The sequence below is a fragment of the Augochlora pura genome, chromosome 6 (assembly GCF_028453695.1).
Source record: "Augochlora pura isolate Apur16 chromosome 6, APUR_v2.2.1, whole genome shotgun sequence".
Classification (NCBI taxonomy): domain Eukaryota; kingdom Metazoa; phylum Arthropoda; class Insecta; order Hymenoptera; family Halictidae; genus Augochlora; species Augochlora pura.
The window spans coordinates 10,972,588-10,987,135 of record NC_135777.1 but is presented as its reverse complement, the minus strand read 5'-3'; the positions used below and the strand labels follow the sequence as shown (position 1 = coordinate 10,987,135).

Below are 14,548 nucleotides of genomic sequence, written 5' to 3'. Positions count from 1 at the left end.
GTTCTCGTCTCTGCATAAATCATCCATGGTGGAAGTTCCTTCAACAAGTCGTCGTACGACGTCCGGTGATTGGTCGACAGCAACGTGTAAAGGTCAAAAAGGACAAGTTCTACGAACACTCACGATATCGAATCCGTGATAACGGTTTAACCAATTGTCGCTCGATTCTTTCGGTTCGAAAAATGCCGATTGGTTTGTGGCGCGTGCATCTGAACACTCGACGCGGACGGAAGCGACATCTGGTCGCTGTCGCGAACCAGCTAAAAACGTTTCTCCCGTAAGAAGTCACGGATAGCTGTCTGAAATCAACAACCGGTGCAGGGAGCGATTAAAGTGACGCGGTTATGTACGCAAAACAATCGCGTCGAACGCGGAAAACGTCTTGAAACATGTAAGGAGCTGTTACCGTCAGTGCCGCCGTCGCCTTCAAATTTTTCGTTCCTTTTTGTTCTGCCGTGAGCAACGAAAACTAAAAACGTTCGCTCGGCTTCTGGTTGCGAGACTTCACGAATCGATATTTATCTCATCGGTGACGTACAGTTGTTTCAAGCGCCGAGGCCAAACACGAATCGACGCACAACGATGAGCGCGAACAATGTACAAGCGATGTTCGCGTGCTCCAGATGCTTTTCGAGGCATCCGTTCGAGGAGCTATCCCCAGGGCAGCAATTGTGCAAGGTATCGTTCATCGTGTTTCCCCATGCTTTCTCCTTCAACAAATTCTGTTATACGATGCACCAACGATTCCCCACAAGCGTCGTTTTTCTTGTTCGCGAGACACTACGCTAAGAATAGAACTTTCAATTGAAACGCGCGTTTCACGTGTGTTTTTCCATTACATTCGAAATTCCGAGAAGGAAATTAGTCCTGGAATCCTTTATGAATTGCCAATTCAAGAACCTTTGTTACTGGGACTAATTTACTGGAGCCGGAAATTTGTTTATCTTATTATCGCGTTGAGGACCGCGCGAATTTTCTACATTTCATGTAAGCATCGTTTGTTCCATTTGCAGCAGAGACTGTATGTTACAAGCACATAAAATCTATAGTTTATTATTTGTTTACAAACACTCTATGTTGCAATCAACTTCTAGAAACTAGACTTTTTCTTTGAAAGTTTTACATTTTTTCTGAAACACGGTTTTGTTGATTTGTTTATGCATTATGCCATGCATTTTATATAGCAGTGCATACATACACACACATACACTGTACAAACACTGAAATTTCTATGTGTACATTTTCTGTAGAACTTTTTCTATATTGTGTTGCTTATTTAGGAGTGCAGAGGTGCATTTCCAGTGGTGAAATGTACGTATTGTAGGTCAGAATTCCAGCAGACGATGTAAGCACTCATAACTTTTGCTTTATATTATCACGATTGGCTCAGTATAGATGCATTAAATAATCTTGCTCTTTTTTTTACAGAAAGGGTAACACGAGCACTATATGTAAAAAATGTGAGCAAAATGTGAAATCCTATGGTAAGCCATCAGCCTGTGAATATTGCAATACGATAGCTGCATTTATAGGCAGCAAATGCCAACGATGTACCAATTCCGAGAAACGTTATGGACCACCAGTGACTTGCGAACAATGCAAACAGAAGTGTGCCTTTGATAGACAGGATGAAGATAAAAAGGTAATGAGAAGAAAACCATAATTTTCTTCAATAACCAAACTTTAATTGTTGATAACCTGAGAGTCCTGGTTTTGTTGAAGGTTGATGGAAAATTGTTATGTTGGTTGTGTACATTGTCTTATAAACGAGCACTGGCGAAAACAAAACAGTCGGACGCGGACAGGCGGGCGCATTTGAAATTGGCACAACAGCGAGCAGCAAAGCACAAAGAACAAAAGTAATTATTCAAATAGATACTATCACAAGGTAACTTTGTGCTTGGTAGTTTTAATTGTGTTTCTGCACGATTTCAGTATATCGCTTCGATGAAAAAACAAAACCGGTAACGTTTCCACGTGCGAACGATGACTCTCGAAATTCTAGCCCGCTCATTTAATTAATTTTGCTTCAGAATGAAAGGTCACAATAAGAGACCGCACAGAGTAGACGTAACGAAGCTGCCGCCGCCTCAGTCGGAAGGCGGCGACACGAACGGCCCCGCGCCGGTCAAAGCAGCGAGGATGGTCGGCGTGCACGATCCTCACGATCCAAACAGTTCGGATCACGTGGTCGCGGTTACGCAACTTAAAGAAAAGATAGCTCACCTACAGAAGCAAATCTCCATCAAGGATAGCCAATTACTCGCTAAGGATAGACAGGTAACTCCCATTAAGTTTTCGAATTCTCCTTGGTAATTCGGATTCTAAAAATCTCTGAGATGATCGGATGAATAGAGGAATAGGAAAAGGATCATTTCTGTCGATAGATCACCGAACTGAAGGCGAAAAACTTCACGTCGGAAACGGAGCTGCGCAACAAAATGAAGGCAACGGAGAAAGAGTACGAGACCAAAATCTCGACGATGCAGCTCAAGATCTCTAATCTATTGAAAGAAGTCGCTTCCTTATCGAAGAGTTCCAAGCGAGGCGACAGAGTGGCCGCAACGAAAACGGAAGCCGGGACCAACAGCGGAAGCGGAACAGACAGTCCTGTACCTTGATAAGGTAGGACATTATTTCACATCCTCATTTATTCGTTCGTCGATTTAATGTCCGAACGATATCTTATTCTACATTTATCATTTTTTAATTGGTCGGCGCAACATATCCTTTAACGATAATAAAATATTTTACAATCGACTGTACGAATATTTAGCGTTTGATTTGGTATTTTATTTGCAATTCGGTGTTCTTGGCTTACCGATCGTTTCGTTTCGTTTCGGAGTCGGAAAACGTAACGAGATGGATTCCGTGTAGTTTTGTTTTGCTATTAGTTGTAATCTAGCGTTTCCAAGTAAACGAACCTAACAGTATATATGATTTCGCTACCTTGATCCTAGGTTTTCTTAGAAAGGAACGAGTCCTTTCAAGATCTCCGATGAGATCAGGTCGTCGGATAAGCGGGTTTTCGTTTGAAAATTTGAAAATCTCGGGTACCAGCAAATTCTATTTGGCCTCTTTTTCTTGTTTATTACCGCGATCGGTGCTCCGCAATTATTCCTCGAGGAAATCACGAGCGTATTCTAAACGAACGTCGTTTCTACGAGAACAATTCGGAAACGTAAAAAGAACGTAGTTGAACGTATAAGATTTGTCCGCGAGATGAAAGACTTTTTCTTAAAATTGTTTTCAGGGACTTGGTTAGCTGTGACACCATACTCGAATGTCCATACCCGCATAAGTCATGTGGTACATTACGTATAGCTAATTGTTTCCATTAACAAGGCAAAATCTGTATTATTTTTCTAATTAATATAGGAATATGTATATTGTCTTCGACGCGTGTAGACGTGTGATCTTACGCATTTTTCTTACGTCCGGGGGATGATGGCGAGTGGCTGAGAAAACAGACAAAGAAAAAGTAAACGAACAAGATAAAGATAAAAAAAAAAACGAAACAACTGTTAACGCTCTCGTAAGTTAGGTAGCTTCTCCCAATATCCCCGCAGTTTCGTTTCGCCTCGCCCCGCGGTTCGATACGATTTCCACGGGTTCGAGCGACCGAGGAAATTCGATCCGAAGTGTTGGTTAGGAAAGGAAGCGGCGTGTAATCCTTTGAATTGTACAATAAGAAAGTAATCGGTGACATGCATTCGCTGCGACAAGTGATTAATCTCAATCATGAAAAGTGAATCAATTTTCATTAACCCACGGATGCGAAGGTTGATAACCCTCGATATCCTGGGGTAATAAACAAAACGAACAGACTTGTATATGTGCAGAGACATGTACACGAACAACGTACACACACCATGATAACTGAGCAATAGTGCTGCTGTAACATGTCATTCTTTTTTTTTCCTATTTATAAACGACGAAGATGTAAACGACGATGAACCAGGATATGGTGATTGTAGATCAATTTACAATAAAAGGTTGAAAACGACATGCCTCGCCTTCTAAGTTTGAAACATATCCTTGGACTCACATCCTGCCAGTGGGATTTCGTTTCCCCTATCCGCGTCATCGTCTCTATTTCTTTCACGGTAACGCGGATAGACGCGAGGACATTGTCGCGCTTAAGGGTGCATAGGACTATTGAAACTTATTATTCATTTTGGAAGTTTCATGTTCATGAACATTCGAAGGAACATTATCCATCGAAATATTCCAGTAATTACGGAATTTGTGGAACTAGACGCATTCGATTGCATTGGTACCATTGGTCAAATCCCACAGGAGATAAAAACTACAAAGATGGACAAATTCGTAAAGAAAACTCCGTTTACGTTGAGATACTCATAAAAATCGTATAAAAAGGAGAAGCATTGCTTCAAACCTTGGAGTTCTTTATTTGAAAACTGCACTTTCAAGCATAAATATCAGTCACAGAGTGGAGCTCGAATATCGATATTGAATCATTCTACAATTATTTATAAAATATTGACGATCCCTCGCCGCTCCAGACTCTTAACAATGTCCAAGATTCTGACCACTTCGTTCCTTTATGAACACTATATTTGCCATCCAATAGTCCCGTACCCCCTTAACAGACAGATAGGTGTCCGAACTGAAACGTATCGTATCCCTGGATCTCCCGTCCCAACGGTTCGCGGAATATTCAATGGAAGCCGTGTACATGTTCTACGAGGTGCGAATGATAGGTAGTGATATGTGCAATATAAATATCCAACAGCCATATATTTATTCTTTATTTTAAGAAACAAATGCTAATTGAGCATTACCTATTCAATAATTGTAATGATAATAAATGCGTAACAATTTTACTATATACGAAGTGTAAGGATAATTAACATTTAATTTATAGTCGTTTAAATACGTTTACGAGCGTTGTACACGCGTGTACAGTACAGAGTTTGGAGTTATCCTTTAATTATTACGAGATGGTAAGAACTAAATATTGCTTGTTGTTTGTTGTCGAGGCGGTTAGTCGCTTGCTTCCTCCGATCATTCTACTTTCAGCAGTATTTACACAATCTTCTCTCTCTCTCTCTCTCTCTCTCTCTCTCTCGCACGCACACATTCTCTTTCTCTACTGTTTTACTCTTCATCCGTCTTTTTCCATTTTTCTTTCTTCGTCTTTTTTTCTGTTCTCTTCCTCACAGTTTAATTCTTACTTGCTAGGTGTAATTCTCTCCCTCTCTTTCTCTCATCAAAAGAAACACTCTCCCTTGTCCACATACACTCGTCCATTCATTCGCAGTTTCTCTCTCTCTCTCTTTCTGTAATGCGATCCCTTCGTCTCTCTATTTATAATAGTGCGTTTAATACAGGCAAGATAGGGAATCGAAACAACGTACGAAATTGTCGATCGACGAAACGTCACTGGAAACTATCGCCCGCGATTCCAGATTGCAAATAGCGTTATAAAAAAATATGATATATTCGGCGTCGATCGATCCGGCCGTTCAACGCTTTCGCGGCGACTGACAACGTTTAACATTTGCACGACTATTTAATTGCGAGTCGCGAGTGTTCCGTGGACGTCTGTGTGGTTTCGGTTTCGGTTTCGGTTTCAGTCGCGGAAGTATTCAAGCTCGACCATCGGAAAATTCCCGTGTCTGTTTCTCTCTCTCTCTCTCTCTCTCTCTCCCCCTTTCTTGCTGCTATAAGTCGGTTCTCGACCGGTAGAAAAAACGAATGTGTTGCTGACAAGGCGATGCATCGAACGGACTGTTGAATTTCCTGTCGTTCCGCAGGTCCGCGTTTCCAGTGTCGTTTTCGCGGCGCAGAGCTCTCATGCAGACTCGCTACTGAAAGTAACACCGATCCTTCGAGTTTTCTGCTTCGCGAATGCTCAGGGTCGTCGAATCTTTCCTTTTCACAGTCGCTGTCGAAAATCTACGCGCATCTGTCAGGTCTCGAATATTGGAAATAAATGAACGAACGATGAACACATTAAGAACTGTCGTCGTATTTCAGACTACAAATTTGGTATTCAATAGACGCATGTGGATTCTACGACCGAGTGTGAGACGACCCCCATGGAAGTTACGAAGCCGCGGTTTGCATCATATTGCTTATGCCTCTCCTTCTCTCCCATTCTCTTTCCCTCTCTAGCGACAAATACAGATCAGTCAGGTGGAACCCTCCACCTTGTCTGTTGAACGTGCCGCGGAAAAATCAGCGTGAAGGCCTTGCGAATCGTACCGTCTTCGATTTCCTATCTCCCTTTTGCCCTTTCTCATCGGATCTTTTCTACCTGCTGTCGCGGCGTGCAAAGAAAAGAAAATGACTCTCTTACACCCTTTCACTCTCCCTCCCTCCCCCCCTCTCTCTTTCTCTCTATTGCTCTTTCTCTCACGCACATTCTTACTCTCAGTTTAAAGCTGCCTTAAACGTACGACGCCGGCGAAGTATCGTTTCCCGATAGGGGCGCGCGAAAGCGGTAAAGAGGGGCGCAGCGAAACGGAAGAGACCAACTAAACGCGATATTTCAGTTCCCCTGTCTGTTAGAAATCTTACGACGAGCACCATGAACATTTGCAGGAACCATTGGAGTTGTCGCGTTCCAAGCTAAACGGATAGACGATGGATGCGTGCACAGTATTGATTGCGATCGGCCGATGAAACGGGACCTTTTCAAATGTCAAGAAACTGAGGCTTTAACAAACGAATCAACTTCGAAAGTGTACGCGTGTGTTTCGAGATTTCTCTCCCTCCCTCTCTCTCTTTCTTTCTTTTCCTTTCTCTCTCTTTCCAGTTTATCGGGACCGTTCGCTCTTGGAATCGAAACGTGGTGCACGTATTTTTCGCTAAACACACTTTCCCCCTCTCGTTCTCTCTTGCTGTCGCACACACTTTATCTTTCATTCGTACAATCATTCTCTCTCTCTCTCTCTCTCTCTCTCTCTCTCTCTCTCTCTCTCTCACGTAGACAATCGATAACCGTGCGTATATCAGTCTGCGATACATCGTGATGTGCTGTCACGATCGGTCAGTGTTTCGATTCGATAAAAATCCCGCTTGGAAGGCGCGCGTGAATCACCGACCGACGACGACCATTATCGTTTTGCATTTAATGGTAGGCTGCGCTATCATGGCGCGTGAAAATCAGAAAGTGGAAGTACCAAAACAGTCGACGAAACATGCCCGCAAAATCCAATGGAAGATGAGAACGAACCTGGTAAATAGAGAAAAGAAAACGGCTAGTGGAGAGCGGCAACGATAACAACGCGTGTTATTATTCGCGGTTCTATCCGATCGACTGATTTTTCCGGTATTGCTTCTCTTTTGTCGACTCGATCGTTTGGAAATCACGTCGAACCGTGTCGCTAATCGCCGTTCGAGGGAAGGCTCGGCCCGATCTTGTTTAAATTACGTTACAAATAGTCCGCGGGACGCAACGGTGCGTTAGTTTCTTTTTGACTAGAATTTTTCCCTCCCGCCCCTAGTTACGCGGTTGTGTTTAAATTTATCTCTTGGCGCCGCGAGATGTGCTACCCGTGTTAGTGTGCGCTTTCGATTTGTTCCCGATTAGGAAGATCGCCGCCGAGTCTTCGCCCCGAACGAGAAATTTCGTTTGCTAAGCGCAGAGAGAAAGACGCACGATCCTTGATCGGCCGGGGATTGTTTGTGCGCGCGATCGCGATTAAAGATCACGAGACAGATAACGAACAGCGGAGAACGTCCGACCGTGAGCAGATTAGAATCGTCGATTCTCGGGGATAATCGTCTTCGCTTTATTGGTCTCCACGTTTTTTTACGACCACGGGAAAGATGGTGAAGACGAAAAATACGAGACAAACGTGTTTCTAAACGATCGATCGAAATTGAAAAATTTGGCGTGTAACCGAGAGACGACGCTTCCGTTGCGAAAATTTATGAGAATCCCACGGCAAAAGGACGCCTAAAAATATATATATATATATGTGCATGCGTGTATATATATATATACATGTATGGTTGTTTGTATGTATGTACGTATGCATGTGTGAATGTATGTATGTATGCGATGCGCGTATAAATATAGGTATAAGAGATACTCGATCACCGAAAGCTATTCTTTTTTCTTGTATATCTTGTTTCCGAAACGAATCTCTTGGTTTGGTACGCGCGCGAATGTACGATCGAACGTCCGAGAAAGGGGTTGTTTCGGATACGATGTTATAGAGCGCAGCCTACCGTTTCCCGCCAACCGACGACGATGTATACATATACATAATTATATAAAGGTATTCATAAATTAGAGCTCCTTATAATTTACCTTTTAAATTAGATCGAATAATTAATAGTAATGTTAGTATATACAGGTACAGGTCTCGTATAGTTTGCAGTCGTGTCGTCACTGGTTTGTTGTTCGTTCGATCGTCGCGTCGCTTTCGCTCGTTGTGGTTGTTGAGAATTTTCTTGGCGAGCGGACGCCGACCCAGTCCGCCGCCTCTGTTTTGTTAGCACGGGACGCGTAGAAAATGGTACCGTGACGCTCTCTCTGTGGACCGCGGGTCTCTCTCGTGTCCTGATAACGCGTGCGGACCAGACACCCTATTGGCAGCCGAGAAGTTGGCAGTCTGGACGTTTCGTTAACGACTTAACGACCGGGCAAGGGGAAACCCTGCCCCGCCTTCCAATCGTCGTTTCCCCAATAGGGGGAGTGCGTGCGCTTTTTCCATGTGTCCGTCTCGCGAAGGTCACCCTACTGAGCTTGAGCCAATCACAGCCGACCGCCGTCTTCTCTGCTCCCAATAATACGCGATCGTCGTGATTTCGCACCGGCGACATCGTGCTCACGATTAACGCTCCTGTATGCGTTAACGACAGAGCAGACAACCGGCGTTGTCGTCGACAGGTTTACAGAATCGAGACGTTCGCATCGGATCTCGGATCGATGGGAAAAAAAGGGGGTTACCGGCGTCCGTAACTTTGGAATCGCTCCGCGGATCAATAATTTGACCGATTTGCACGCGACAAGGACGAGAGAGTTTTAAAAAACACCGTTGTTGAGCCAGGAGAAAATTTGCTGTTCGTTCGAGAACACAACGATCGATTTCATCGCCGACGAGCGATTCCAAAAATCGAGTTTCGCCGGCTGGACGACGGAAGTATTTATGGAAGCGTAGCGATTTGTATACGAGTAGAAAAAGGGAACGGCACGGATTACCGCGCGATTACGGTACCTTTTTCTATGCGTCGCTGAAGCATGGACCGTGGAAGGATAATCGAGAAGCTCGAACGACTTTGGTGCATTCATTTCCCTTTCTCTCTACCTCTCTCTCTTTCTCTCTCTCTTTCTTTCTCTCTTTCTTTCTCGATTTCGTCCGATTTTGCGAATGGCAGCGTGCAACGACTCGAGAATATCGTGATTAACGATCAACGATTTCATCGGTTTCTGTGTCGACCCCCTATACCGCGTTCGTCCGGATTCGGATTTGTGTTCGTTGGTCGGGCGCTACCATAGAAAAAATATAGAAACGAGTATTTACAAGGAAGGAACTTTGTTACGCTCGTATGTAGATGGGAATCCCGTCGACTCGTCCCACTCGAATAAGACAACGCCGTCCCACCGACAAAGTATAATCAGCTTTCGGGAATGCAGTGTGTCTACTAAAAGCTTCGATTCAAGCAACAATGTATATTCAACAATCTCGGGTCGCTTCGGTACGCGTGAACACCGCTCGTTTTTACCCGATCTCTCTCGATCTCTCGAAGCGTTTCTCCCACGATTCTCCTCGTGTCTCCTCCTCTCTTTCTCTCTCTCTCTCTCTCTCTCTCCCTCTCCTTCTTTTTCTCCCTGTTTCTCACATCCCCCAACCCCGACCCCACCCGAAACCCCACCGTTCTTTATACACACAGTTTTCGTGATCATTACACACGCTGCTTACGACGAATCAAATTTCAGAAAATTACAGTTCCGGGAATAGCTTTCGAAAGGGAAGCAGGGGTACGAGTACGTATCATCTGTCGTGAGCAACTCGTTTACTATTCCACGGCTAGGTTCTGCGCTTGAGCGAAAGGGCTCATACCCCCGTTCTTAGGTGCACTCGATTATGTGAGGCTGGGAGGTCTCTATGACGCTCGGCCTGCCCACGGAGTTCTCCAGGTTGTGTAGGGACGTGGAGTGCGGCCCGTGCGTAGATCCGTGCGTCGATCCGTGCCTCTCGTAGTTCTCGATGTGCTCCAGTTCGCATTCTTTCGGAATGTTACCTGCAACCGAAAACCAACCAACGTTCCCCTATCAAACTAGCCGAGAGAGATCTTGCCAACCTGGGCTTCGTTCCAGAATTGCGTGTTAATCGTTTTTTTTTTCTTTTTATGACTACGAAAAGTAATCGTGGCAGTCACAATGATTAATCGGTTAACTGTAATATCGTGGACGAATAATTAATTTATCTTTTCACATCGCTTCCTATTGGGTCCAGATAAGGAGTCCCCATAAAATAAGTCTTCCACCGAATCATAAAATACATGCGGATTTTCTAAATACAATTCAGAATTATCATGAGGTACAAGAAATGTAGTGTCTCGTTCTGTCAAAGCAATCATTCTGGACAAAAAAGTGTTGATCAACGTAACCGTGAAAGTAGTCTTAGCGCAAGGTGTAAATCATGACCAGCGATTAAAATTACTTAGCAATTGTAATCATTAATCGTGACCATAATTTCACGTTAGTTGTAATCGTGAATCATTAATCAGGTTACTTTTGACTGGCTATGCTTCTTTATACAAATCGCGCTCGAGAGAGAGCCCTCGAATGTGGTAGAAACACTTGTTTCGTCCCCGCTAGTAAGTTGTTTTCATTCGATTGTATCCCGTGTTGTTTCCGACCAGTTTACTCACCGACATTCATGTCAGGCCCATACTCGTAGTAGGTCGGCGAGCCGACCGCCGCAGCTAAGGCGAGCTCGTCCTCGATGTTGTTCGGCCTGCAGCTGGTCGTCTTCCAGTGGGTCCTCAGACCGCTCGCGCTAATGTACTTCTTGTCACAACCCTGGCAGGTGTAGGGCCTCTCGTTCGTATGTAACCTTTTGTGAAGCTTCAGGTGAACGAACTGTGTGAACTTCGCGGGACATAGGTCGCAGGCGTACGGCTTTTGGCCCGAGTGCAGTCTCAAGTGCGTCTTTAGGTTCGAGGTCGAGCTGAACCTCTTCTTGCAGATCTCGCACTGGTGGGGCTTCTCACCTGCAACGATCGTGACTGATTAGCTTTCGTTTGGTCCTCTACACCAGGGTCTGGAATAAAGTGGACGCGAGGACCACGCCTCGCAGTCTCGAGGTCTCAATCTCCAAGAGGTCGCTTCTTTCGGCTCAAAGCGCACCAAACGCGCGTGCCTGTTGCTTTATGGACGGACACGCTTGGAACCGCGGCTAGAGTTCGACGACGGTTAGAAAGTTCGCATGAAAAGACTCACCGGTGTGCACGAGATGATGCTTCTGAAGGTGGGCCAGCTGGGTGAAGCTCTTGGTGCAGACGTTGCACTTGAACGGTCTTTCGCCGGAGTGCGTCCTCAGGTGCACCTTGAGGTTCGATAGCTGGCCGAAGGTCTTGCAGCAAACGTTGCACTCGTAGTGCATCTTGCCGTCCTTCTTCTTGAGCGGGTAGGGCAACGACCTGTAGCCTCTGGACCCCTGGGAGTTGGGGCTGAGGGATCCGCTCTGCGAGCAGCCGTGGTCGTCCGGTGAAAGTGAACTCGCGGGCGAGTATCGGTTCAAGGAGGAGTTCGCGTGGATGGTAAGCCCGGGATGGTGACCGAGGTGGAGGTTGTGCGTGCTGGCGATCAACGCCTGGTTGGTGTCGATCTGCATGGTGGAGGAGGTTGGCAGCTGGTGGCTACTGGACGCCGCTTCGAGCCTCCTGCCGTCCGGCCTCTCGTAGACGACGTTCCCGCTCGGGGTCGGCGAGTAGGCGGTGCAGTTGATCGACAAAGGAGCGACGTTGTGGTGCAATGAACCGTTCTGATGGTAGATGCCGTACGGGTACGAGGACGGCGACTGGATGGGCGAGATCGGCGACACGCTCTGGTTGCTGCTCGCGGCCGAGCTCGGGTAGACCGGGCTCGACTCGATCTGACAGCCACCGGAGCTCGAGTAGAGGATCGTTGAGGTGGTCGCGGCTCCTTGGGGCGTCCCACTCGGCGATGGCGACTTGGTCTTCCTCTTGGCCGGGCAGCTGCTGCTTGCCGCGGACGAGTGGATGCCGCTCGTCGACGTCAGGATCGTGCTCGACGACAGCACGTTCGCATTCGAGTGGCTCGAATGGTGATTGCTCGCGTTGCTGGACGAATGAATGTTTCCCGGATGCGACTGCAGCACCGCCGTTCCCGGGCCGGTGCTCGAATGCAGGTTCCCGGTGCTCGAGTGCAGGCTGCCGGTGCTCGAGTGCAAGTCGCTCGTCGGACTCTGCATCGGCAGGGCGCTGTTCCCGCTCGTGGTAGAGTTCACGCACGCGTCCGCTTGTATCGGCAAATTCGAACTCGAGTCCGGACTGCACGGGAGAATATTTCCGTAGCGATGGGACTTTTTGTACGAGTAGGCCATCTCCGTCGGACTAGACGGCGGCGGAGTCACCGAATCTACGTGAGTCTGATGGTGGATCTGATGGTGTTGCTGTTGCTGCTGCTGCTGTTGTTGTTGCTGCTGCTGTTGTTGCTGTTGTTGTTGTTGTTGCTGTTGCTGCTGTTGGTGGTGCTGCAGCGCGCCGTTGTGGTGATGGCTGTGGCTGTGGCTATTGTTGTTGTTGTCAGTGCTACTCCGCAGCAGGATGTTCTCGAGGATGGAACTGCTGGGGCTGGCCAGGTAGGCCGGTCTGCCGGAGCCGGGCATGTTGCCCTTCACAACCTCGGGCTCGTAGAATGGTTTCGCGTTCTTCTCGTGGATCTCGTCCTCGGCGACAGTCGATAGCACCGTGTTCTTCTGCAGCAGCATCGGCGAGACCGACTTCTGCAGTTCGGGAGTCACCGCTCTACTCGATAGTTCCTGGTCCTTATCCTTCGCAGCACCGTCCAGCCCCGTCTTCGCGGCCTGGAAGTTCCCGTAGGTCTTCGTGATCTTGATCTTGACCTTTCTGTACTCGTTCTTCGCGGCCGTGTTGTCTTGCTTATCGAGCACCTCGTTGCTGCACACCGACGTCTTCGAGTTCTTGCTGAAGTCCAGCACGTAGTTGTTCTCCGAGTCGGACTCGCTGCTCTCCTCCGGCGGCGTAAGCACCTCGTCGTGGTAGCCGTTCGAGTGGTAGCCCTCGTCGGACCTCACCGAACCGTCGGTCGGCGTCATCTGCGACCGTCTCTCGTAGATCGACGGGTCCTTCAACGGCGTGACTGCGTCCACTGTCGGCGGCAGCTCGTTCGGCAGCGCTGATTGTTGTACTTGTTGTCCTGAAACCGAGAGACCTCGCGGCGTTAGCAAACCCGAGCCAGCCCCGTCCGCGACTCGGTCGAGTCCTCGAGCGTACTTACGTATTCTTTGTAGCATCAGCTCGCCCGTTAACGGGTAATTAAGCCTCTCCGCGAACTCTCTGCAATACCAGACCAACAGCTCCTGGTTCGGTAGTATCGGCTTGATCGTGTAAAAATAAATGTTCATCTGAAACAAGAGAGCCTTTCAGTATATCGCCTCGAGAGCTGCGAACCACCGTGCCGGAAATACTGGCATCCGAGACTCACCTTATACTGGCATGCTATTAGGTTTTGCGATTCGGACGAATAAGCCGGGTTTACGTAACGCATCCAATTTGATTTCTGAACGTCATAACCGTCGATGTAGTAGAACAGCTCGTTGTTCTTGTACACCTGTAGACGGAAAGCTGCGATTTTAGACGTCTCCCTCTCGTTTTACGGACACACGGACGAAAGTCGGACACACGCCGACAAACAACGCGATGCCGTTGCTTCGGAATCCGGCGCGATCCGAGTCTATCAGCAGCTGGTTATACCCGGCTGGGTAACATCGGGCGATGTTTAGCAGCGAGGATCGAGAGGGAATCCAAGTTCTCTATCGTAACTCATCAATTCGTTACGAAGCATCAATGGCTTCGCGGGTTTCGTTTTAAGGCTCGCTAGATCGGTTCAAACCAGTTTCTGGTCTTTGCCGGCTTCTTCTTCTCTCTCTATCCTCCCGCTATCCTCCCCCAAGACTCCCTGTTTCCTTTTCCGTTCCCTCCGCACTTTTCTTCCGATTAGGATCTCGCGAGAGAGCGTCCCCCCCCCCCCCCCCCCTCGACCGCGATAGCCTCGGATCCGCGATCGTTTACGTCTGATCAGCTGGTTCTTACCCTCCAGAAGTACTTCCGGTTCGCGTCGGCCGGCACGGAGTCCTTGGTGTACACTTGGCCCACCAGCGGACCGAACCGGGTCCCTTTCGGTATGTAACTCGTGCTCCAAACGCCCAACACCTGTATACACAGCAAACAACCATCCGTTCAGTTTCCGAAGCTCGTTTCCCTCGGACGAAAACAGTCTACTCTGCGCATCGGTCTACTACCGACTAGGCTATTCAATTATCGAACCCTCCGTGGACGGAGCTGGTGTCAGTAT

The 14,548-nt window shown here is 47.4% G+C and overlaps 2 protein-coding genes across 3 annotated transcripts in view; one reads left to right on the top strand and one right to left on the bottom strand.

The window, feature by feature from the left end:
* Positions 1 to 147: 147 nt before the first annotated feature.
* On the top strand, positions 148 to 4,006 carry LOC144471115 (protein FAM76A). Its single transcript, XM_078182869.1, has 6 exons — positions 148 to 678; positions 1,281 to 1,345; positions 1,429 to 1,642; positions 1,723 to 1,859; positions 2,034 to 2,280; positions 2,388 to 4,006. Exons 1-6 carry the CDS (start codon positions 583 to 585, stop codon positions 2,619 to 2,621), a joined length of 993 nt encoding a protein of 330 aa, XP_078038995.1. The 5' UTR covers positions 148 to 582; the 3' UTR covers positions 2,622 to 4,006.
* Positions 4,007 to 9,815: 5,809 nt separating this feature from the next.
* Positions 9,816 to 14,548, bottom strand: part of Blimp-1 (PR domain zinc finger protein 1) — a 30,627-nt gene continuing 25,894 nt past the window's right edge. For both annotated transcript variants that reach the window (XM_078183515.1, XM_078183514.1), the window contains exons 3-8: positions 14,287 to 14,406; positions 13,679 to 13,804; positions 13,472 to 13,598; positions 11,429 to 13,390; positions 10,858 to 11,199; positions 9,816 to 10,224 (exon numbers count right to left, since the gene is read on the bottom strand). In XM_078183515.1, the coding sequence (XP_078039641.1) occupies positions 10,052 to 10,224; positions 10,858 to 11,199; positions 11,429 to 13,390; positions 13,472 to 13,598; positions 13,679 to 13,804; positions 14,287 to 14,406 (2,850 nt within the window). In that variant the 3' untranslated portion in view covers positions 9,816 to 10,051. The remainder of the gene's footprint in view (positions 10,225 to 10,857; positions 11,200 to 11,428; positions 13,391 to 13,471; positions 13,599 to 13,678; positions 13,805 to 14,286; positions 14,407 to 14,548) is intronic.